General features: G+C 31.8%; 1 protein-coding gene across 2 annotated transcripts; it reads right to left on the reverse strand.

Moving 5' to 3' along the window:
- Positions 1 to 4,879: 4,879 nt before the first annotated feature.
- Positions 4,880 to 13,593, reverse strand: LOC133190394 (bone morphogenetic protein 10-like). Of its 2 annotated transcripts, XM_061326001.1 has the most exons (4): positions 13,467 to 13,593; positions 12,619 to 13,311; positions 9,639 to 10,318; positions 4,880 to 5,890 (listed from the first exon to the last, which is right to left on the reverse strand). In XM_061326001.1, exons 2-4 carry the CDS (start codon positions 13,073 to 13,075, stop codon positions 5,654 to 5,656), a joined length of 1,374 nt encoding a protein of 457 aa, XP_061181985.1. In that variant the 5' UTR covers positions 13,076 to 13,311; positions 13,467 to 13,593; the 3' UTR covers positions 4,880 to 5,653. The 2 variants fall into 2 exon arrangements, with proteins under 2 accessions (XP_061181985.1, XP_061181984.1); XM_061326000.1 differs by having other exon boundaries at positions 12,619 to 13,593.
- Positions 13,594 to 27,286: the final 13,693 nt, after the last annotated feature.

Below are 27,286 nucleotides of genomic sequence, written 5' to 3' on the forward strand. Positions count from 1 at the left end.
AGTTTTTAAAATATCAATAGTATCGTGAATGATATTGGAAATCTTTTGAATTTGACCCATATACAATTTTAAAACTAATAAAAGGGGGAAAAAAATAATTTTCATGAAATGACATCGTTTATTAAAATGTCGAAATGTTAGAGATAAATGCAAATTTAACTAGAAATTGTATATTTGTTCATTTGATTTATGTTTAAATAGTTCAGCTTTATTTCTACTTTGTTGGACAAAATGATTTGCTTTTGCAATGTCAAATTTTGAAAAATTAAGTAAAATGTATTCAAGAATTTTGAAGATTTTTATTTTGGAATAAAGAGTGTCTTGTAGAAAGTCATCATATATTTACGTTTTATTAATTTATATTTTAAGCATACACTTGCAATATTTGGATCTGTTGGCATGACAAGTGTTGACTATCAAGAATTGAATTGAATCCCCCCCCCCTTTACTCTCCATAAATCGTGCGTTTTAAATTGCACTCTTGGACACGAGTTCAGGATATTCAAATAAATCACATATGAATACATTTATTTTTCAAAGAAGTAAGTGTATACAATAGTGCTTGAATATTAATATGTAAATGAAACTCTTATAAGTTTAAGATAGTAATTTATTTTTAAGGTTGAACCTGATTAGGCCAAAATAAAAAAATACCTTTGTTTCCCCTAACGCGACCGACCCACTTAAATCGCGCCGACTGAAAAAGTTTATATAATAATAAGATATTAATTCAAATTTTTTTTTATTGTTTATTAATTTTTTTTAAAAACACAATTTCATCAAAATCCATTTTTATCAGAACGTCTGCTTTTGTTCTACTCTGATGTTGGAAACAAAATGGCTCTTTGGAAACAAAATGGCTCTCACAACATGTGGTCAGGGAGGGCTACATAATGTAGTTCGAGTTATAAAAAAACGGCGACGTATCAGTCTTGTTATGTATATCTTTAACTTATTAGAATCCTACACTCTTGAAACATTTCGTTAATTTAATATACATGACTAGCTAAGTCTAAGGAGTGTTTCGATGGTATTTACAAATGTGTCTTCTTAAATTAACATACGTAGTAAGCATGGCAAAGCCTGTCTCATGAGCAGATGAGGGGCACAGCTTGTGTACATATCAATACATTTCACGGAATTTCATTTGTTTTGAGTGTCGATCTAATTATCAGTTCATGTATGATCCCATTTTTACTATCTGGGACCATAGGAGTTGTAATATGTCTTTGCATAATTATTTCATCCTGATAAATATAATTCAGACGTTGTTGCTTCATTCCTTTTATTCATAGGTTAAACTTCATGACTATACATATAACATTAGATATGGCATTTTAATCATTTTTAGATATGGTTTGGTTGAATTAAATATTGTTTAATATACAGAGGCACATGAACATAACTGTACATACACTCTTTCCAAATAGTTTTGAAATCTTATGCTTACGGTACGGCTTCCTGAGACGTCCAGTGTATTTTTCTTTAGTTAGGACCTTGAAAATAGGTTGTTTCCTTGCTTTCACATCCCTTTGAAAATGGTGGACCACACCATATGAACATTTGCCTGGTGGGGGGATCCAAATTTAGACTTCTACTTGGCGCTTATGACCATTGATCTGTAAGCCATCTTTTTCGTGCCAGCATCTACTGCGACACTGGATCTACGTTTTTACGGTCTCAATCGAATGACCGGTTTCCACATCCCACGTCGGAACCTGTGACTTAGTATAAGCTCCTAAATTATGTCGTTACTCCAAAACGAAACGCTCTAGAAGCATTGCGCCTTGAAAAATTACATTGCCTGTGTAAACCTGATGATGAAAATAGGTTGAATATTCGATTTCAATAGATTTACACTGGAGTGAGATATTTTACAAGTTCAGATGAATAATATTTGTGAATTAATATACCATACATGTTGCTTTTAAATTTCATTTGCATGACATTCGGCTTAAAAATTGGTTTCTTTTGTTCTTTCTTATTTATAAAGATATTATTTAATTTTTCAGAATGTATTTTCAAAACTGCTGTCAAAAAAAAATAATTTACCTACCTACCTACCCAACTTGAGATTTTAGGGTCGGGTTAGGGGAAACAAAGATATTTTTAATGGTGGCCTTATATTCTTTTCTTTTGCTAGAAAACATTATCAATAGATATTATACATTCCAAAGTAAAACAGAACATTGAAAGGCGATATAAGTATAAATCTTGGGTATTTTTATAATATGGGGAGCAAATGACATTGCATTTCTTTCTTTGAGGTTTGACGTATAGAATGATTCTTAACTTATTTTAATTTGTATCTTCTACTATTGAGCAAGTTTTTTTTATATTGCTTTTAAAAATTCTGTTGTTTTGATATGGTCTGAGAACTTAATTTTTATAATTGTGTTTATATATTCAAAAAGTTTATGATCGCTTGTTTACTTAGTAATATAATAATTTTTGTTATGTGGAAAAAACATGAACGCGTGAATATGTTAAAGACAACAAAGAAAGAGAAAATATTACAACTGTCTTCTATTTTAGACCAAAGATATAAAAGAGGAATGGTCTCTTTTACAACTTCTATAAAATATTTTGTGAAACTTGATTTATAAATACATAAACACAATTTAAAACATATACTTTTTATCATATCATCTAACCCCAGCATTTTCTTTTTATGATATTTGTGAAACTGTCTAAGAAACTGTGAAACGGTAATGCTCTTTGGTTACATGCATTAGCTTTTTCATTTGAAATGCTTTTTTGCATAAGATAAATGCCAATTTCAATTTTAAAAACAAAACTTTTACGTACGTTTTCCTACATTAATAACGCCAAGTGAGATTTAAGCAAAATTATTGTTATCATATATTCTAAACAACTGTCTCTGGCACTAAAACAATATCAAATTCAATTTAATATATCACAGATGAAGTTAATTTTCAAATAGAGGTACTTATACATCCTCTGATGCATGTCAAAATGGGATTTCGATGCATTGATGATGTAAGCAAACCTCATGATCAAGATACAATGTAAGATGTATAGTGATAAAAACTATTATTTTCATCATCACACGCCAATATCTCTACTTTCGCAGCATAGTGCAGTCGATAATGTTATCCAAAGGCAGTGCAATAAACAACATGCCGTTTTTACCTGTCTGCAAGAAGGCAGGCTTCTATCTCCCACGACTCGTATGTCGTTTCTTCATTCGTCCCCAAAAGCTTTCATTTTAAAAGCAATGTTCTACTCTGTTCAAGAGTTATTTTATTTAAAGATTTGAAATAAGTAGTTTTTACTACATTGTAATTGTAAAGATTTTCCTTGCATTGTTGTTCTATCTGATCACAGCACTCTTTACAGCTAGCAAGGTTCTAACAGATAGTGTGTTGCATGGTAGAAATTATAGCGATTTTAAATAGATGGTTTATTATTCTTTCTATATAAAAAAAATCAAATATTGCTTAAAATACATTAAATTTAGTTATTTTCATGTAATTCTTATCATTTAAAGACAAATGTTTGCAATTCCATTACAATAATAAATGTATTTCAAGTAATCATTGTTTTGATGATTTTCATATACTAGTATACTGAAGGATATTTTGAAATCAAATGGAACCCATATTTTTAAATATCTTTACTATTATAAAAACCGTAGAAGTTAATTAAAAAATTAATTAGGTTATCATTAGTTTTAAATGTAACAAGTTCCTACTTTCGTTTTATTGATGAAAAATGAAGACAATAATTGCATTCAATTCTCGTTGCGCTCTCTGCATATTTCAATCTACATGTATATCTTTTAACTGAAATGGTTCAAACTAGAACATCCTCTGTTGAACCAAATTAATCTTAATATATCAGCCCTAATTCTGACGTCTACTGAACCTCATTTCAAATTACCTTCCCTCCTGCCTGTTGATTCAAAAGTTTTTTGATTTACTTTTTTTTTAAATGTGGAAAAGATTAAAAATATTATTTTTCATCACAGTATCATTTAACATAGCTATTTATGATTGCTTTACATGCTTTTTAATCGCACGTTTAGGTGATATTACAGGGAAAATGATAGGTGGGACTCGCCCTTGTCAAGCTATGCAAACAATTTCATTCATCAATTGAATGCATTGCATGAAGTTCTATCCCCCACCTGTTTTTCCCTTAAAATGTATAAATACATATACACGTTGTAAGGGGTTTGCTCAATTCGTTATCAATATCGGTAAAAACGGATTTCGATTATCACGTAATAAAACCAACGAGTGAACGATAAGGTTGCTAAAATTTGATCTCATATGAAGTACAAAGAATTCTTGAAATTTTCAACACACCTGAAAAGAGATTTTGTTCTGCCCTTCACAATTCAGGTTTATCATAAATATCTGTGGATAAACAATGCTAATTTTATTGCCCACGCCTTTTTCCAATACATCAGATAGCAGAAAAGTCACCTTCAGTGTATTTTAACTTCTTTTTATCAGAGATTACTGTGAAATCACTAATTTTGGTGGGGGGTTAATTTTCGTTGTTTGGCGTGGTATGAAGAGCCCTACGAATTCATGTCCTCCACGAAATGTTGAAATTTCAAACTACAGTATTTTTGTCTTTTTCTTGAAACACGAAATCAAATCTCAGCGAACCAATATTATTCTCCAAACCACGAAATTTGACCCAACGAAAATAAATGATTTTTCAGTATACCGTTTACATTCCTGTAATTTTATTTTTCGTACGATCTATTTTTAAATGCATATTCACCATTGTTCTCCTTTTAAATTTTTTTTTAAAATTCTTTGTTGGAACGATTCTTTTTTTTTTTCAATAAGTGCTGCATTTCTTCTTGGATTATTATACAATATATAAGAATATAATCGCAACAAACAAGAAAAACAAGAATTTATTGAACAAATATCAGAATAAATCATTGATCAGATATAACAACGTTGAATATTCCTTTATGGAATCTACGTGTCTTTTATACAAAAACTTACATCGTGCTTTAGAACAAGATGTAGGTGGTCTTGGCAGAAGCGATTTAGTTTGTTTGATAAAATTCCTCTATGTTTAAAAGAGGCTGTTCATTCAAAGATCTTCTAAGAATGTTTCTGGTATAGGCGTGGTAAAGGGTGACGTTGCCCCTTCGAAATCTTTACTGCTCTTCGGCTGTGCAACCGTTTTTAAAAGGGAGTTGTGCATTGTACGATAAAAATATCAAAGAGAGGGTCACAATAGGGCGAGTTGCACAGGCCAGTTACACAGACAATTAATTTTCAACTGTTTTGACGCCCATCAAAGATCCGAATTCTTCGGCGAATGCAGATGCATGACTGTTAACATGTTCCTGATTAAGAGAGATAATTGCAAATGCATTCAGCAAAATCCGACTTAGGTGCTATTTTAAGACTTTGACATTCTTACTTATCAAGTCAGTTTTGTAGCATCATCGATAAATTTGGAAATGCACTGGTACTTCAGGTTTTATGTTCGTTATCCGTGCAAATGTACACGATAACAAAAAAAACGACGACTACCTGCGTCCAAATCCCTTTCCTCCCTTGTACCAAAAAGTATTCTGAATACTTTGGCGAAAAAAGTTGCTATAGAAGGAACGGATTGTGTCGTTCTCCTACTATCCCCAAGAATTCTCTGTTTGTTATCGACATCCACATTCCGTTACAACCATGCCATCGTACTTAGGTTTATAAGTCAAAACACCTGACTCGTCAAAATACAGAATGGATATGGAGTCTAACTTTGTTGGAACACAGCAGCTTTCTCGTGGGTACTTCTTCGGCATTGTTAGATGGAGCCGCGACTGGATGATAGCGTGTTTGGATGGAGATAGACGCTCATTTACAGGAAAATGACATTTACCGACACACTCATATGCCTGCAAATAAGAATGTTGAATATTATTAATTAAAAATTAACACACAAAAAATCAAATTGTATTCAGAATTTTCTTTTATTCTTCAATTTGATCATAGTGGTTAGGCCTTCATGAAATTTCTTGTTAAATAGGTGGTTTCTTTCGAAGACTGTTTTACCGTTTGGTGAGATATCCTTTCTACAAAACATCTATTTACCATTTTCATACGTTTTGTGGTCTGATGCAGTTATTCATTTGGCTTTCTTTATGGAAGCCTTTATTTGTTTCAAGAAACAGTGTCATTTCTTTGGTGGTACGTGCCGAATATCAGATGGGGAAACATTGTTATCTAGATAATGTTTAGAATGTTATAGTTCTGACGTAATAAAATTTGTATTTCTTTAATTGCTGTAAAACATCTCTTGTCATCCGCCACTTATAAATGACTTTTTGCTATTCCGCTTATAAAAATCGTGAATGGGTTAACATGTGGGTTTCTTTTTATCATTATTTCTAAAAGAAGAGGTTTAACTTCTCATGCCACTTTTTAAAATTCATTTTGAGTTTAATTTGCATGAAGAGATTACATCCAAATTTTTAGGGTACAAACCTATTCAAAACTAATTTAATCTCGAACTTTTGTCAATAAACTTAAATTTACCTAAAATGTTCCTCTAAAACCCTATAAAACTGTGATTTATAATAATCATATCAAAAATATTTTGTTTCCTTGACACATGTTTAAAAAATTGGATTTTGACCGAATTAACAACTTCTATGTAAAAAATAAACGTAAGGCGTTTGCCTTGTATCTTCAAACTGTCCGTATTAAAGCAATGGGTCATTGAAATGAAAGTATAGTTTGTTATCTTAATGTTCATTAAGATACAATTGCACTTGAAAACGACAATTGAAGAGGATTGAAGAGGGCAAAAAGCTGATTAAGCGTTGTTTTTATCGGAAGAAAGCAAAAAAAAGTTTTTAAAGTGCATTGTAAAAAAGGTTATTCCTATGTGATCTCAATGCAAAAACAGTTCTTATTTTTTAATGTTAACAAACGTTTAAGGTTAATTTTTCTCTCTGGAAGTATCAAACTTCGAGGTGGAGATTAATATCTTGCATTTATAACACTTTTTGATCAGTCGACGAGATAGAATAAAGAGGTTATCTAGCTTACAAATGATATTTATTGACATTGTGGAATGTATTCGTTTTCCTGAAGAAATAGATTTATGACGTCATTTGAAAAATGATACTCACAAAGAGTTTCAACAGAGAAACTGATCAGTTTTGTGTAAAATGATATAAATAATTAAATAATGTTATCAGACAAGTAGTTTAAACAAAAATGATATTAATACAATTATAATCGATAAATTTTTGTCTATTTTTGTCTTCATTACACATCCTGCTGAAACTTTTTTAATGGAATATATATATATATATATATATATATATATATATATATATATATATATATATATATATATATATATATATATATATATATATATATAATGAAAAAACAAGCATAATGAAATAAATGTGTACATATGTACTGTTTATAACATACGTCTCCAAGTATTATTGCAATGCCATTCTCTTTCAATATTTCAAATGAATATTTCTCGCTTCATATTAGAGAGTAAATGCAGCAAAAACAGCTAAATCATACATGTATTTTTTTGTGCTGACAGATGTTTTCCTGATGTAATACAATTTGAAGCTGAAACGTTGCTTCCATCAACATACAAAAAGCATTTTATATTTCTAGAATGATATAGGGAGACAAAAACTTTTATAAGAATTTTTTTTCTAAAACATGAAATATGAAGATATCGAACAGTAATCAAGCTCAAAAGTCCTATGAAACTATAAAAATTTGGAGCAGAGCAAACATGGTCCTCTGAAAGCATCAGAGGTGGGATCAGATGCCATGGAGGAGTTTGCATCACCTGTCGACCGGTCACACCCGCCGTGTGCTCACTGTCACCATGATCGGAAACGGAAATATCCGTATACAATTCAGTGTGAAAATAATGATCTAACAATTTGTATGAAAAATGTCAGTCAACATTCGACTTATGATAGATTGTATTTGCCGACAAGGTCATTGTATCAACCACAAAATTTGAGAAATGTTGCCTTTAGACGGTACTGTTGATTTTTTGTTTCATCAACTTATTTGTCAATTGTATGCATCGTTTAAGAAATTGTTTGTTCGTTTAGCATGCTCTTGCGTATCGAATCAACTTGGAGACATAAACCGCCTATGCAGGTGATAAGGGTATATTGCTACATAAGTAAGGGAAGTTGACGATAGAAAAGTTGAAGTCATTACGTTTATCATAAAGTTTTGTTGTTAGCTTACCATTAACTTTTGTTTTTAGAAAAATATCCAAATATGAAACAGATGTGTCAGATTCTGTGGTATCTTTTATTTCGAGTTTAAAGGGATATATCGAATCATCGTATGGATGAAAATGAATATTAATATTGTTAATAGATAAAACGTCGTTGATATATCTAAAAGTTGAATTGAAGCCCACAGCAAGAGACTTCTTTTCATGTAGCAGTTTTTGAATAGATTCTACTTCATATGAATACAAAATTAGGTCTGTTAATTACGGGGCGCAATTATTACCCATGGGAATTCCGACAGATTGTTGAAAGACTAGATCTCCAAAAACTACATCAAGCATCTTTTTATTATCGAATTCTGAGTACCTGTGTGTACAATCATAATGTTTTTTTAACAAATAATTTTGCAAATGACCAATGACAAGGTGAGTAAATTTACGAGTTCCATTTTAATTGCAGGTGTCAAAAAGCCTTGACTTTAATTTATCTTGGGGAATGATTGTATAAAGTGTTGAAAAGTCGTACGTTTTGATTTTATTGATATTGGTAAAATTTTGTGATTTCCAATTTTCTAAAATTTCCTTGGAATTTTAATGAATGACAATTATTATTTTAAGATCAGAAGCTCGCAAACGTAGTAACTAAGTACTTAAATAGCACAATTTAGCGATAAACTAAGCTTTTTAAAATTCAATATTTAAAAAGACACACAGCAACTTTTTTAAGGGGAACAATATAGAACATGATTGAAATATTTACTGCTGAAGTATGAATTGATTAAAATGTAAATTATTTTGATATGTATGTATAAGTAACATATCCTATCCTCATGTACAACTTTATTTTAGCTTCAAATACAAGGCAAATATAAATATAGGAGAAAAAAACACTGAATACATATCTTTTTAAATTTTGAACAAAATAACTAACCTTTTGAATAGAAAAGGATTTGTTCATTAATTTTCCATGATTACATCATTCAGCACTACGAGTATATTGTTATCTTCCACTGCTTTAATGCATTTTGATTTGTTTAAGATATGTGTTCTTATTCTGTCAAAATGTTTATTTTTTGCTCTTTTTAATTATTTTATGCAGTCTGGTGTTTAAATTGGGCAGAATAGGGATATTCATGGTGAAACACGCTCAAAGTTCTGGTAAAAATGCTTATCTGTTATATGTGAGTTGAATGATTTTATTTGGAGAAGAAATTACCCTTTGTTAAATTATCTTCAATTTTAACATCTAACCGCCACGATATGAAGCAGGTTAATAGCTAATAGATAGAGCATATCGTTGGCTCTATAACATGGATAGTTTCAATCCGTTTAGAAATTTGACTCTGAAATGATTTTTCTGATTATTTTATGACATCAATTTAGCCTTTAAACGATTAACTTTAACATACTTCATAAGAAGCTGGAGCTAATATCCAAGTGTCCCACTGGATATCTGCAAAGTTGACCGTCATTGGTTTCCTCCTACACATGCTCCGTCGTCCCCTTCTTTTCACTCGATTGTGAAATTCGTATTCACTTGAGTTAGTGTTACTAGAATTATCTATATTTCCTGACAAAGATAATGGAGATTGAAAATTGTATGCATTGTCTTCACGAGCAATTAACTCATGTCTCTCAGTCTTATGTAGTTGTATTTTTTGTTTGTCAGTAGAAAATACCACTAATAAAGGTTCATTTTTATGTTGTGGTGTTGTAAAAACATCTAAATCACCACTTGCAACACTATGAAAGACACTTTCTATTCTTATTTCTAAAATCTGAATGGAACTTGGTTTGGTCACCCAACGCCTCACAGCGGAAGTGACGTCAAATGTTTCCCATCCACTGTCTCTTCCATATATGTGTTGTGTGTCTATAAGGTGATATCCGACATTATCGTCTGTGACTTCATAGACCGACACTTTTCTGTCGACCCCTATGTACATATATCTGTCTCTCTCCACAAGGGTAAATAATCTCAGCTCAGCTAAGTCGACTTGTTCTTCCACTGAAATACTGGTGATATTGAACACCATTGTATGTAGTCTAGTTGTCTTTTCACCGTTGGAAGCAGGAGTTGTTGTCACACCTATTATATATAAAGCATGAATAAATAAATAAAATAACTTCTTAGCTTCTTAATGTATTTGATGCTATCGATATATTCGATATATGCTATCAAGTAACAACAAAATTAGATTGTTTTTTGATTATAGTTTGGCAGTTTCTGTTTATCTTTTATACATTTTATTTTAATTTGGATTCGTACAAAGATCATATAAACTTTTCCATCATATAGAAAAGAAACGTTAAGAATAAGAGAAATAATATTTCGGTTGAAAAGTGCCAATTTTGGGGGGCGAGACTAGACCAAGGATGTTAACCAAAGTGATAAACTTAAAAGCCCAGACAGAACAGATGTAGAAGGAGGACGAAACTAAGAGGACATACTGAACCCCTCCCATCTCTTTTATTTCACTTAGCATGAAAATAAACTTAAGATTCATAATGTGGAAAATTGAATAAATGCGGTAAGTAAGAAACATTAATCTTCAACATCATTTCTCCAAGACAATAAGCAAATGGTCCATCAACTCTCTTCCTTTCTCAATACAATTCAAAATGCAAAGATCTTTATGGTTGAAAACCACTTCAAATAAGAAAATGGTGTAAACATTTTAATGATGCAATGAATTCTGCAATTAACCATCGTTCGATGCATTATCTTAGCTTCGTTACACCAAATGCAATCACTGCACATACTCAAGAGCATTTGAGAGCACTTAATAGCTTATCTAGGGAGTCTATTTTCAAGGCATGTTTTACGATACACGAACAACCTGGCTCATTACATAATTGTCATGAATCAAGTATTCCACCAGATAACCGAATGTTATAGAGGTAAACACTTTCCAGTGTAACTTATTTTATGAATGAACAGGGAAAAAGACTTGAGAATTTCTCGTTGCAACTAATTGCCGACAATAACGAAACAAAACCGTACATTTTATATTACTTAAAAAGTAAGTTAATTATGTCAAATTCAAGCATATTAACGAATTCTTCATTTATCTTTCTCATTTAAATACATTTTCTATAAGTATGTAGACGATTGTGATTGAAATGATGTTTTAAAAAGTGATATGTAATATTTGAAATTGAAGTACATTTGTTTTCCCCAATATTAAAGAACTTTCAGTAATCAAAGAGTATACATGGCATATTGAATTAGTCACACACTCACAGACAATTGAAAATTAGCAATTGATGAAAAAAAATATTTACTGTAAAGAATTTTTAAACTATGATTTAAGTAAATGATTTTGAGATCTTCTTTGTATAAAAATAGATGCATTCAATACATTCAACCCGTAATGTGAACTTTTCACTTTTGCATTGTAAGTTATTTGTTAATCTTTTTTCCCAGCTTGAGTACTTTGGATACAGGTCACACCTAGAGTTTTATTTCAGTTCGTTCCAGATAACTTAACACCGATTGTCCGAGAAACATCAAAGGTTCGGAAAAAACAAGGTGGTAATAAGTATGAGATCAATTTCCGCACTTGACAGTAGATAGATATTGGAAAATAATGGACACATGCCGAATGCAGAATCTTTGAAGGCTAAAAATATGATAACATTATAAAAAGCAAGGTTGAGTACAGGCTTTAAATGCTATAGTTATTATCAGTTCTCTTAGTTTTATGAATAGCCAATATGTAAAGAAATTATATAGCTTTATAATTATGGACATCTTTCTTATTTTAAGAGGCTTAATTCAGTTTGGATAATATCTAAGACTGATCAAATCATAAACAAGGCATATAAATCCATACAATCAGATTTAAATTATTGTAGTATCAAAATGGTAATAAAAAATTCTCAAATTAATAATGTTGGCATTGGTATTTTCTGTAGCTTGTTCAACTTCGAAGAAACAAAAGCTGCAGTTAGAGTATATGAAACATCAAACCTTAACTATACAAAATAAGCCATGTACTTATCTTTTTTGATGCGGTAATTTTATCTATTAGCTTGTGTCGTATACCATGGTAAATATGCATTTCGTATCTCTAGACATGGATTTCAGCAAGTTTTATTTTGTGTTCCATTTCAAAAATATCTAGTTTTTGATCTACTCAACTCGTAAAAATATCACGATATAATCTTTAACGTAAAATCATCTTTTGCTTAGATACTGGAAACACGTCCTACATAGTACTCATCTTTTTTATCTTAACACAACCAAGCTGATAATGATTTTCTAATGATGGATCATTTTGTACGGGGTTAAAAACATTTTTAAAATTCTATTTTACAAAAAAAAAATCCACTCCTTTCATTAGAATGGATAAAATTAAGAATAATGAAAATCAAGAGATCACTCACCTCCAATATTAATATTTGTGAAGCTTCGGACAATGTCAGATGATGGACGTGAGGCCTTTTTTTCTGAATAGGTTTTGTAAAGGTCCATCATATATTCAGGAGCATATTTTGGCGAATCTCGCAGAAGCTGAATATTATTCCTGACACTAGACGATACTGGCAAATCAGGTGGCAGAAGGCTTTTCTGCAAAAGTTCATTTCTGCTCTCCAGTATTTCAAGTTCTAAATCATTATAATAATCATCGTAATCGTTATCTAAGAACTCTCTCTTGGATCTTTGAAGAGTGGCCATAATATCAATTTTCGAAGTAGAGTTCGATGTGGGTCTACCAAATATTGTCCTCATATATGAAGTGAATAAGAGCGCATAAAATGCTACGAGAATCTTCATCCTCAGTATACAAGATTCGGAGGTCTCGGCATACAAGAACTGCAATGGTTCTTCTCTTCCAGTCATGGAATGTCATAAGTGTTCAATGATATATATTGAACACCCTTAAATACAATCGTGTGAGTTTCCAGGCAGTTCAGTTCTCAATGAAATGCAACAACCACGCCAGATTTCTCCTTACGTCTCTGTCTGTTTCGGACGTAACACGTTCTGGTATTTCTCTATCCATTTTTATCATTGGAACCAAAAAAATATCCGGCGCAATTGTGAGTCTGGGGGAGACAACGCGACTTGTTAACTACCTGATAAAGAATACGTATTTGGGTTAGGTTGTTTTCCCCTTTATTTTTATTTTTTACGTTAGCATGTGGCATGGGGTTACGCCCCTTTCTTGAAATATATGACTTCCTATACGATATAACGGATGAGAAAATCTATATCTATTTTCATAATATACCTCAACGCATAATTTGGCACGTATGAAATCCTCATAGTATTGGCGGAAAAGTGGCAAATCTTTCGCCCACAATTGGATGCAACAAGCCTATCTGCACATCCTCCGTGAAATCTGACCAAAGGTTCACCCTTTTACATATAATATCCCGGTATCATAAAAGCCTGCAATTAAAAAAATATGATCTTCTTCACTTTAAAAATTCTTCATACACCCTGCTTCCAGTGATTCATAAAACTTCGAAGAAAAATGATACAGGCATGCAGAAAATTAAATTATAAATAAGTGTGGTGTTTGAAACTTAAAGTTCACGACAGTTCTATCAATCAGTAAAAAAAAGCGCACGAAATTTCACTCTCGGCGTGATTGTGAGATAATAATGTCTTGTTCATTCATTCCTATACAGTAATCCTACCATGTGTGTTAAGCTATATCCTAAACAATTGATAATAAAACTCTTTAGGTCTGTATAGCATCAAATCTTACTGAAATAATGAAATCATAAAATACCCCCGTATAAAAAGGACAAAGGGTTAACGTTCGAAACTATGTTCCTTCGCACTGGTTTAAGAATCAAGCCCCCATATGTACCATTCTCTCAAAGTCTATAAAATCTTTACCTTCGTATAAAAAACACAGATGCAATCTCCAATCATATCTACTGATAACTGCTCTTAACAACTTTAAATAAAAGAAACAACGGTCTTTATCTTTTTTATTTGTTTCTTGTTTCCCAACATTGTCTTAATGCATTTTTATAGGTTTGGAATTGGAAATTTTTGCCAGATCAAAATTCTTGTATTCTTGTGATATTGTAAATTCCTTGCTAAAATGGTTTCTTTTTTAATGATATGATCTGACTTCAGTGAATACGTGGACTTCTTAAGATATTTTTATTCACACTTAAACTGATTTTTAAAAGAAGTTCCAGGGAATGCATGTGTGTTCTTAGATTTTGCCAGCAGTCAAACAACGGTACAGAATAGGGGAAATGGGCCTTCATTATGCATGTATAATAAATGATTTATCTTCTTTAGAACTGTTCTGTAATACAGGAGATATTAAATTATTCCTGATTAAGAATTATAAATTTTGATTTTTGAAGGATACACTTGATGTTATATTTAAGTAAAGGCGAACAGGTTTGTTTACTTCGACTAAAATTCAAGGCCGAAAGCAAAAACAATTGCTTATATATAATGTTCAGAAAGAACTTGCTGTAGATGTTATTTCAAAATACATGTAAAAACATGGTAAATTGAGAAAAATTAAAGGAAAAAATCTTTATCAGCATACTTATAATGTGTCTGAATATCAAGCTTTAACAACAAGCATTCTGAGAGTATTGCATTAGCAATACTAGTCCCCTACCGGCAAGTGTAATCTGGTTCCCGTTAAGAATTGAAAATGTCATAATTCCGTCAAAAATTAATGAAGTGGGACGAAATGCAAACTTGATCTATAACTAATCAAGGTAAAGCCACATACCAAAAATCAGCTCAATATCTACAAGCGTTTTGAAGAAAATTGCGGAAAACCCTAAAAAATTGAAAAGGCCGTAATTCCGTCAAAAATCAATGAAGCGGAACGAAATGCAAACTTGATCTGTAACTCATCAAGATACACTCACATACCAAAAATCAGCTCAATATCTGCAAGCGTTTAAGAAAAAAGTTCGGAAAACCAAGTGGGACAGACTGACAGAGGGACAGACAGACAGCTAGACAGATGGACAGACAGACAGACAGACAGCTAGACAGACGGACAGACAGACAGACGGACGGACAGGCTCAGAGGAATCCTATAGTCCCCTCCGGTTTCACCGGTAGGGGACTAATAACGAATAACTTCTCTATAACATGTTACTTTTCTCTTTATCTCATCTTTCTTAATCAGAATCCACCATTACTCGTGTTTTACTTTCATTCCTCTAAACCAAAGAAGCGCTAAGGTGTACTACTCTGATACGTCTCTGACACACCTACAAATGTATTGTCTTTTTCGACCGTGAGAAATATAGAAAATAGGTATTTCTGCATATACACAATACCTTTTAAAAAATATAATTTTTATTAATGTCCGTAACCTCATGGCCTTGAATGTGACCTTTAACTTTCATTAAAACAAATCAGCTTTCCATAACTTTGATATTAGGTTTATAAATTTTATTTTAGCATATTGCTTGTCAAAAGACTATGTATAACCTTAGTAACCAGATTTCTTTACTTGTAATGCAGAAGTTGGCCTTTGATGCTTTGATGTACTTAAGAGTGTACAACATCTTTTAAACCGTTAGAGATGTGTCTTTGCTGTTAGCATGTATTTTTTTTCTTGTCGCTTAACCTTCAAAAGTCAAAGATGTTCTTTGCTTGTCACCAACATCACTTATTATTAACATTTGTCAATATCTTATCAATGAAAATCATACCATTAAAAACTAAATCGTGATTATACGTTTATAACCGAATGACATCTTGCGTGACCTAAATTATTGGCTAATGTCTCGAAAAGAAAAAAAAAAAGATAGAGGCTAGTATTTAAGTATTTGTGAAAAATTGAACCAAATATCATTCACAACTATTAAAATTTCTTTTTAAAAATAATTTAATGATTCTTATCAGAAAAATGATTTCCTAGCAAAACTCCTAGGTATTTCAAACATTTAACATTATTTCTCGTGGTTCCATGATCTACTTACATTCCAATCCACGCGACCACAAATAATCACTCATTTCCAGGCATGCAATATGAAAACCAAAGATACTTATTTAATTTCATAACTCCGTGAATTTAAAATAAGTCTACATTTTAATCTCAGACAATTATATCATTCTAGACTATTTTTAAGAAGGCGTGAAGCATATCAAGCTGTGGTGCATGTCCTTGTATTACGCAAACGTTAAGAATGAGAGCAGTTTTTGAAACATATTAAACAGTTATTTTAATAGAATAAAAAATACTTCTAGTTCCCTAGTTTTCATATCTATCTATATTTTTTTATGATTTGTATGCATGAAATAATTTGTAGTTTTGATATCGGCTTATATTTGCCTTTGATATAGAATTAGCTCAATGCTTTCCAATAGAGAAGTGATTATTTGCAATTTACTTTATTTCGGATACTAGTATGTGATAGATAAAAAAAAATTTTGATATTTTCCTTTAGGTCAGATTGTTATATATCATTTCAAAGAGGAATGTGCACAAGGAGCAGGCAACAAGAGGCTTAACTTCTTTTTTAAAATATGGTCGAGAGAATAATCGTTCGATTGATAAAATAAATAAATAAATAATAAAATAATGAATTTAAAAAAGTGTGATTATCTAATGATAAAAATATTTCCAACAGCATTATAATTATCTGATACTGTAGATTCCTAAAATATACACGAGGAATTAATTATCGCGGAAGTTCGCGAGAAGCACTACTCGCGAAATAAAATTACACGCTTTTATTTTTATGGTGCTGAAATCAATGTAAAATCTCTTGATCAACCGTCCACTTGCGAGTTATTGTTCTCGCGATTTGACGTTAAAGAGCCATTTCGCGATAACAAGTACTCGCGAAAAATAAGGAATCTACGGTATTCCGACAGAGGCACGTGAACACATTGTTCTCCTATACTAGCCGACCTGTTTTTGTATTCCTATGAAAGCAGAGATATTCAAAAACTTCTACATGAGAAAAAAAAATTGCTATGTCCTTCGACGATTCGACATTTAGATTGTCGTCGACGTTTTCTTCACTTTTTTATGTAGACTCAATTTATCCAAGTGAACTCGAGAAAAAAGTCACCAGAATATTTACCTCTTTTACCTCTCATGATTGGATTTCCCGAATTTTGACGTTATATGGAAAATTATCAACTTACTGTATAAAAAACGGGATGACTTCAGCTTTTCAATCGTCATTTTCCTTTATTTATGTAGTGATATTCCATTATCACGTGCATATGGTATTTATGTCCCCCAACTAATTCAGTATGCAAGAACATATTCTGAGTACGATCAATTTTGAAACCGAGGAAAAGCTACTGACAAATAAGTTGATGTCACAAGGATTTCAACAACCCCTTTTAAAGTCAGCTTTTCGCAAATTCTAAGGTCATTTTAATGGCCTTGTTTGTAAATACATCCTAATCATTGGGTCGTATTTTGTCTGACATATAGCCTGACCATAGCAAGCCTTAGATTTACTGCATGTCAAAATTATCGATTTCTACAGCCTTAAATACTTATCTGAACTCTGTGTGCACTGATTCCTGTCGCATGTGAACTGACTGAATACATTGCAGGGGGATCGCTTTTGAATTTCTTTTTGTCACTTTTTGAATTTCTTTTTGTCACTTTTAAATTTCTTTTCGTCAATTTTGAAAAAAAAGAATAAATAGCAGAACTTAGCTCTAGGATTGCGTACAATTATATAATTATGCATGATTCATAAAACGTACTAAAAATGTTATACTTCCTCTTTCTGGCAAAGATATGAATTCGCAAAAATTAGAAACGTAAAAATTACGTAGATTTTGCCCCCAATTCACAAAAAAATAAAACAACTTTAAAATTTCCAAATTTACGGGGTTTTTTTTAGACGAACGGTGTTGTCATGGTTTCTAAAAATACTTCTCAAATTTCTCAAATGGTTTCTAAAAATAATACTAAAAACTTCGTTCTTTAAAAATTATAATTACAATTAGTTACATAATTCTGAATATCCCTTTTGATTTAGATGTCTTTGGTATGGTTACTAAAAATAGAAATTGTCATATTTCTTTTCAAAACATTACTCAATTATATTTTGATTTCCATGAGAAAGCGGCTTTGCCTATGGAAATAGACTCTTTTTGGGAACCGGAATCTTACTGATGCCCTCGATGATACACTTTATAAGTATCATACTGTCTCTCTTTCACTTTGCACTCTATATCCTACTCCTTTCCCAACTCTTTCCTCTCTCTCTCCTTCCTAACCCCCTCTCAACTTTCTCCCTCTCAACTATTATTCCTTTCTCATTCTACCCACTCTCCTCTTACCCAAATTCCCCTCCTTTCTGCTCCTTTCACTCTTCTCTCCCTCACGAGTGTTACTACTCTCATATCTCTCTTTCTCTCTCCCCATGTCATAACTGCAACATGGGGAGGGGGGGGGGCATTGATTTGAAAGCTCTTGCTGATGGCATGGCATGCAGCAAAGTCTTTGGATTTAGCATCTTAAAATTCCTGTCTGGTTATAACATTGAAGAAGAAAATTTAAATCCACACTGTACTCCTTAAAGGTTAATTTAGAAATTTTCAATTTCATCTCAAGTTTAAAAGATGATAAGCAATTTGTTTGCTATATCCAAATATCCAGTGTTGGCTATGTCTTAGGAAACTTGGCTTAAAACTTCATATGCATGTAGGATGACTATGATATGTACATTACTAATTAATTCAAAGGATGAAAGAAGGTGGGCATAGATTTTTTTGTCTCCACCATTTGCACTCTCTCTCTCAGTTCCACTCCTCTCTCTCTCTCCCACTCTCGATCTCTCTCCCCCACTCCTTTCTCTCCCCACTTTGACCCACCCTCTCCCCCACTCCCACTACCTCTCTTACTCATATTTCCCCAACTCTTACTTCTTTCTCTTTATAGTCTTTCCTCACTCTCTAACTCTTTTCTTTCTCTCTCCTCATTCTCACTCCTTTCCTCCGCTCTCCTCACTGTTACTCTTATTCCTCTCTCCCTCTCCCCTCTTCTCCCATCCACCCTTCTCTTTCTCTCACTTCTCCCTCCCCATCCTTTCTCTCTCCCCACTCTCATCCCGCTGCTTCCTCCTCATTCTCACTCCTTTCCTCTTCTCTCCCCATTGTAACTCTTATTCCTTTCTCCCTCCTCACTCTCAACCCTCTCCTACCTCCAATCCTTTTCTCTCTCACTTCTTTTGTCTACTCATTTCCCCCTCCTCTCTCTCTCTTCCTCCATCCCACTCTCGCCCTTTTTCTTACTGATCTCTCTCCCCATATTCACTGCTCTCTCCCTTCCCACCTCTCTCCCACTCCCTGTCTCTCCGCCACTCTCATTCCTCCCTCTCTCTCCCCACTCCTTCTATCTCCCCACTCTCATTCCTCCCTCTCCCTCTCACCCAACTCTCACTCTCTCTCACTCCCCACTCTCACTCCTCTCTCACTCTTTCTTCCTACCCTCTCTTACTCTTTCTCTCCCCCTACTCTTACACCTAAAGGGGGAGCTTTTGTACAGTTTTTTATGACTGATTACACACACTCCTTATTCCCCTAAAAAACATATATATTAAAGATTATTTAATAAGTTGTAGTGTTTTATTTCTGTGAATTACTTAATCGCCAAAATTTACAATAATTGTCGAAAAAATTTCAAATTTAATCACAACTACTGATTTTTATCATTATTATGTACATTCTTGAATAATCAATTTGCAAAAATTTATATATCTGTATATTAATTGGCGAGATAAATTATACAAACGCCTAACGTATATGCAACGTTTACGGCAAGAACTACCGACAGTATTTTCCCTCACAACTTCATCTTCGTACATTTACGTCCGCTTCACATTGTAAATAAAAATTAACTCTTAGAATTCATTATTAAAGACTTTGGACTTGCTCTAATCACAAATAGAAAGAAAATTTAACTTCCTTTACTGTACTTTAATTACAATAAATACATGAACTACATGGGGTTTATTAGTTTTAAAAATCTGGGTTTCATTGTTAGTGTATATGATTCTATAGATACTTTTATTGTATTTATACTCCTGTTCAACCAGGATCTGATATACATGTAACATTATTTGTTGCATGGCTGTACTCTACAACGAATCTCCACTCAGTGACCTGTGGTGTGTGTAAATTGATTAATCATTGGACCAATCAACTTTTATAAATTCTTAACCTCGAGCCATTTTGATTACTACTGAAGTTTTTGAGAAGTTAAAACTGTTTTATAGGATATTTTGGGGGAAGAAGCGAGAAGGGGACATATTTATTTTCTTTTTATAAGAGTTTAATACATTTTTTTCTCACTGTAAATATCAACGAGGGAGGTAGGGTTATATATATATATATATATATATATATATATATATATATATATATATATATATATATATATATATATATATATATATATATATACATGTATATATTTTTACATGTAAGTTACCTCATGGCATATTACCTTCAAACAGTATGATATACATTTACCAGCACAAAAAAATTTACAAAAAGAAATATATTTATATATGTTATAAGTTGTACTGTTTTATGTCTGTGTATTACTGAGTCGGGTTTGTAATCCAAGTACATGTAAAGAAGTTGTCGCTAAAGAACGTCAATCGAAGTCAAGATTAGAATCTTTAATTTTAGAGTTACGAATAAGACGGATTGTTGAATTTACCGCATATAAATAAACAAATTTACCACATATATATAAATAAATTTGCACATATATCCAAGTGCTCTTATGATGTACACTAAACTGTTATGGAAGGAAGACAAAATGCTGCTCACTTATTTAAATACTTCGCAGATAGTGAGTATATGTGCAACCGTGTTCAACGATGTATACGTTTTAAATTTTTTAAGTGTTTCTTATAAATGTATTTTCTAGTAAGTGTTACACACTTTTTGTTTTGATGCTGCAAACAACAACAAATTTCATAACGAATTGAGTAAAGAAATATCTTTTTGAGAGAAAAAAATCTCTAGACAACCTTTTTATATTTATACATATATACTGTACATTATCTACAATTCCATGGTATTTTAATGCAGTCACAGTGATCTACCTTAAATTAAAATGAATTAAAATCCACAATGCTTTTTCTCAGTTTGAAAAGATATAAAAATAAATGAAGATTAATTGAACCCATTATTTGCACGTATTTTCCTTTTCTAATAAATAAACATGATTTCTGTTCATAAATACTTCACTGTATTTCAATTTTTTTCTTGGGATATAGGGATCAATGTCTTCTTTAATTTTCGCCTACAGTTTTGGTTCCAAAGGATACAGTCATTTACAACCCTGTATACATGAAAAGCAAATTCAGAGGTTTGGATGGGAAGTACAAACCTTTCCTTGTGATGTCATTTGTGAAATTCTGAGAAGTTTGAGGTTTTCCTTTCTTGACTACAACAGTATAATAATTAAAATGGACAAAGAACAATTCGTTGATCTGGAATAGTTTACGCCTACGCCGATAAGTTAAGAAACCCAAATTCAAAGTCGGTTATACTGAATTAGATGTTATTTATTCTAATATAATACCCATAAAACTGAACATGTATCCTTTGAATATTTCTACTTATAATATCAATAATTCTTTTAATTCTCTGATGTCTAAAGTTATCTGCGAATGTTATAGAATTTTTTTTAAATTGTATTATAACTTTTTTTACATCTGATAAATAAGTGAGATGTTGCAAAAGGCGTACTTCTTGTCCGGATCATAACTCAAGATATAGACGATTAACCTAGAATAAATCATGCTTGATATGCACACTGGAATTAAGCATCATATCGAATCGATTTGTCAACGTTGAAAACGTTGCGTTCCAAATATTTTTTTTCGAAATTGATTAAGATAACTAAATCGTTGCCTACATTAATCATCACGGAGTTTTCTCATAGCTGCCATTTCTTAAGTTTTTTTCATACTTTACAAAATAATCTTCTGTTGATCCTAATTTTACATATACAATAATTTTTTTTTTAAATCGTTGAAAGAAAGTCGATTTGGATTATTTGCAGTGTCTTTTAAAGTAATGTGTATATTAAAGGAAACATTCATATTGCATATTGATTCAAACCTTCGATTGAAGACCATTTAACTGAACAAATCTTGTAATCCATGACCAAAGACGAAACATTGCTGCCTCTTATTGGAAAATTTCTGCCAAAACATTGTTTGATATGTTGGATTGTGATATATGTAAAAATAAAACGTAGGAGTAAAAAAAACTAAACAACTATGATACTATAAAATAGAAAATAATTAATGCTACTTGTTTATTTTGAAATAATTTAATTCTGATTGTAAGACGCTATTTCATTGGATAAAAAAATAGTTTATATCGTATAACCTGTGTTGCCTGCATCACAGTGACTTACGTCAAAAACATATCAATCCACTTGACGTTGCATTTAAAATTTGAAGAAATTTAAGGCCTTATTGAAGGGAAAATTGTCTTATTTTTTACACTTAATGATAGAAAATTAAATTATAAGGAATAAATTTAATATATATAGCTACCCAAGTTATGCTTGTACAGCCTGGGTTGGAACAGTTTACGTTTTTTTATAAACCGCTTCGCGGTTTATAAAGTGTAAACTGCCCCAACCCAGCTTATACAAGTATAACTTGGGTAGCTATTAATTTAATTCCTTAAATATCAACAGCAAAGTACTAGTATTAAAAAAATGCTACTACTATAGAATAGTTTGTAAGCATAAAATTTAACAGAGGAATCAGTATTTATATATAAATGCAAAACTAGTTTCGGATATTTTCGAGAAATTGACATGTTTTACAATTAAGTACTAGAAAATGTACACTTTAATATTACATAAACATGTTATCTACTTTGCTAGCAGTGATGAATAAATAACTATGTACATATAAAATACATACCTTTTTTCATATTCAAAAAAAAATTACGCAATTCATCTTCAATGTTCATGCTTAAAACAGTTGCATTTCACTTTTTCTTGGTTTCAGTCCCCAACAAACGTTTATTCTAAGTGATAAGGTAAAAATCTGCACTTTTAATATACATGTATAATAATGGGGGGAAAGGTTCTAAAATTTGTCTTATGTCCTAAATCATATATTACAAATTACGTAATTTTGAAAACTGATAACACATTCTCGCACTTTCATGCCACTTTCAAATGTCAAGTAAGAAGGTCCAGATACTTAAGGTGCATATGTGTATATTTTTGATTGATAGTTATAAACTAAATATAAAATCCAACTTATCAACAGGTGAATTTTGTACCTCCTACATAGTACGTAAAAAAATCCATTGAAACTTCTGTTTGATATTAAAGCAGTGAAACAGAATTGTGTACTTACACTTTACAGCAGCAAGGCCTTGGAAACTTTGATGAAAATATTGATTTTGATGACTGATAGAATCAAACAAAGAAAGACAACTGCAAACGTTATAATACTAAAGTGATTATAGTTCATTAATTTTATTTCCTTCCTAAATATGATTTAATCTCTTCACCTCTCTCTCTCTCTCTCCCTTTCTGAACAAATCGTGGTCGGAAAGAAACCTTCGTTGTAATTTTTTTTTATCCATAATTTTAAAATAAATCCATAGAACTTGACGTTCTTCCGAGTATCATGAGTTTCTAAAACTGACCAACTCAAAGTTTTACTCAAAACCTTAAAATTTTAACTTTTAACATGCATTCTCTGTAAGCACCAAAAAATCTTGGAAACGACATCTCTCCGATTTTGATGAAATTTGCACCACAGGTGCAGCTTGGCACAAAACTAGTAAATATGGTGTTAGAAGTTTCACACGTGCACCCGGTTGCCATGGAGATGGATCCATTGAATTTGGCCATGTTTGGCCCTTTTTGACCAAATAAAAACATGAAAATTGAGGAAATGTAAATGCATTTTTATCTTTATGTAGTAAACTCAAACATAAATCATTGTATCATAAGAAAACATCAACTTTTAAGGTATACAGGGCATATAATCGGTTATTCCAGAATTATTCCCACTCTAAGAAAAAGGTCCTGTAAAATGACCTAGTTTCTGAAAATGTGTAAAATGGGAAATTTGGTATTTTTTGAGAACTTTAAGGTTAAATAAAAAAAATTGTCTATGGAAAATTTTCAAATCTTATGTGTGTTTTCATACTTCAGAATTAGGAGTGTCACCTCATGAAAAAATTGGAGTGGGATCCCAATACTATTTTTAGTAACATGTATCTATAAATAGACATATTTCAGAAAAATCTAAAAAATCAAATTTGGGCAGAGTTTAAGATGCCATTGTTAGGTATTTAAGAAATATACTGTAAAAGTCAATATGTTAATGACAGAAACTGGACACCAATAACTACTATGCATATTATTTGAAGGGAGTTCCGTTTTCTATTTATAGCTTCAAATGCCGTAAAATAGACATGTCTCATAATATGTGTAAAAATGACTATTTTCTATCATTTAGAAGCTCCACTAAAACATAAGTGATAAACATACTGCTCTCACCAATATTTCAACAATTAGAACAAGGGATAATACAATAACTCACACATTATTGAGGATAGGCTCTCATTTCTATAAATAGTACAAATGTCTAAAAATAGACACATGGGAAATTAATGACGAAATGTAGATTTTTGCACTATTTCTCACATTAGAGATGAACAATTTGCATACTCACTGTCATTAACTGTAACTGACATAATGTGACTGACAAGTACAGGAGAGCATTAACTGAAATGCAGAATAATAAGCGGAGGTTTCCATTTCTATTTATAGTAACAATTGTTTAAAAATAGACATTCTGCAAATTATCAAGAAAATGTAGAATTTTGCACTATTTTCTCACATTGGGGATGGACAATTTGCAGACAAACTGCTATTTAATTAACTTTTAATAACATAAGGGGAACAACAAGTACAAGAAAGCATTAACTGAAATGCAGAATAATAAGCGGAGGTTTCCATTTCTATTTATAGTAACAAATGTTTAAAAATAGACATACTGCAAATTATTAAAGAAATGTAGAATTTTGCACTGTTTCTCACATTAGGGATGGACAATTTGCATACTAACTGTTATTTACTGTTGTTGACATAAGGCTACTGACAAGAGCAGGACAGCATTAACTGAAATACAGTACATTCAGTGGAGGTTTCCATTTCTATTTATAGTAACAAATGTTTTAAAAATCATATCATAGAGGAAATGTAGAATTTTGCACTATTTCTCACATGAGGGATGGGAAATCTGCAGACTTATTGTTATAAAGGTTATGTATTCGACAAGAAAAACACAGCATTAACTGAAAAGTAGAATAATCGGTGGAGGTTTCCATTTTTAGCTCTTCTGAGCCAAAGGCTCAAAGAGCTAATGCTATGGCCATTTGTGCGGTGTGCGTAAACTTTATAGAATATGGGCCATAACTCAAGAACCCTTTTGCCAATTATTGTCAAATTTGTTACAGGGTATCCTTGGCCCAACAGCTCCCATTTTTACTAAAACTAGGGTTGTGACCCTTAAACAAGGGGAGATAATTAGGAAAATAGAAACAAAAGTACTGATTGCTAAAAAATCTTCTTCTCAAGAACCACTGGGCAGATTATTACCAAACTTACACAAAAGGATGAGAATATGTAGTTAATTAAAATTTGCACGGGGAATCACCCTGGGGCAAAGGGCATGATCTCAAGGTCACTTCAAAGTTGACCAAAAATTACATTATATTAAAATGTTGATATTTTGCTTACTATACGGACGTGGATCATCAAATCTTGTCAGTTGATGCATCTGAGGACCTCATATCATGTTGACTCAAAAGTAGGTCACGATGACCTACTTTTTAAATTTTGCGGCCATTCTTTTTCAAAATGATTTAGAGGCATATTTTAAACAATTTAAGGCCTATGATCATTAAACTTTGTCAGTTGATGTATCTTGGGTCCTCGGAGTATGTTGACTAAAAAGTAGGTCACCTTGACCTACTTTTTGAATTTTATGGCTAATCTCTTTCAAAACAATTAAGGTCATTAATTAGAATACTGAGAGGTTTAGAATCATTAAATTTTGCAAGATGATGCATCTTGGGGCCATAAAATATATTTATTAAAAAGGAGGTCACAGTGACCTACTTTTTGAACTTTGCAGGCATTCGATTTCAAAGCGTTTTAGAGGCATAATTTGGACATTTTAAGGCCTATGATCATAAAACTTTGTAAGTTGATGCATCTTGGGTCCTCGAAAAACGTCAACTGAAAAGTAGGTCACAATGACCTACTTTTCAATTTATATCACTCTAATTAAATATTTCGGGTACTAATTGGGTTAGCATCATCAAACTTTGTCAGATAATGTCTAAAATACTGAGCATGTTCATCTTTCAAAATATCACAATATGTCTATTTTAGACATGTTTCTATAAAAAGAATGGAGAACCCATTCTCAATAATGTGTGAAATATAGTGGAGATTGGTAGAACTGTAAAAAAAAATTTCTACGAATTTTCTAATTGATGTAAAATTGTCATTTTTAGCTTTATTGGGACTTACTTTTAAAACTAGGTAGCTATTAAATTCATTCCTTATTATGTAATTTTCCATCACCAAGTGTAATTGATTGATTGACTACTGTTTAATGCCAAGGCGACATTATTTCAGCCATATTTCAGCGGGCACTAAGTGTGAAAAAATAACAATTTCTCCTTCAAATTGTACATAATTAAAATGTAACATCAAGCGGTTCGATACGTTTTTGACTTAAGTCAGTGTGACCTAGGCAACACAGGTTATATGGTATAAACTAGTTTTTTATCCAATCAAATGACGAGTAAAAACCAAAATTAAATTATATACAAGTAGACTACACTGAGATACATCACTCTGCTTATCAGTTTTTGGTTTTGATGAATGGCATTGCTATGGTGACTAAAATTAAAAATTCCTGTCAAATTCTATCAGGAAGCTTCTTCTACAGCTTTGATCTGATTCCAAGAAGACTGCACTAAGACACATAATCCTGTACATCAGATTTTAGTTTTAGATAACAGTGTTGTCATGGTAACCAAAAAAAAAAG

The sequence above is a fragment of the Saccostrea echinata genome, unplaced genomic scaffold, assembly GCF_033153115.1.
Source record: "Saccostrea echinata isolate AGI-Se365-2 ecotype Australia unplaced genomic scaffold, CSIRO_AGI_Sech_v1 ptg000022l, whole genome shotgun sequence".
Taxonomy (NCBI): domain Eukaryota; kingdom Metazoa; phylum Mollusca; class Bivalvia; order Ostreida; family Ostreidae; genus Saccostrea; species Saccostrea echinata.

Excerpts from the sequence above, each read along its gene's own strand:
- LOC133190394 (XM_061326001.1), bottom strand. The coding sequence starts at position 13,075 with ATGACTGGAAGAGAAGAACCATTGCAGTTCTTGTATGCCGAGACCTCC. Across the intron at positions 10,319-12,618 it reads CACAAATATTAATATTGGAG|GTGTGACAACAACTCCTGCT; the intron begins GTGAGTGATCTC and ends TATATATAATAG. Across the intron at positions 5,891-9,638 it reads TAGCTCCAGCTTCTTATGAA|GCATATGAGTGTGTCGGTAA; the intron begins GTATGTTAAAGT and ends TCTTATTTGCAG.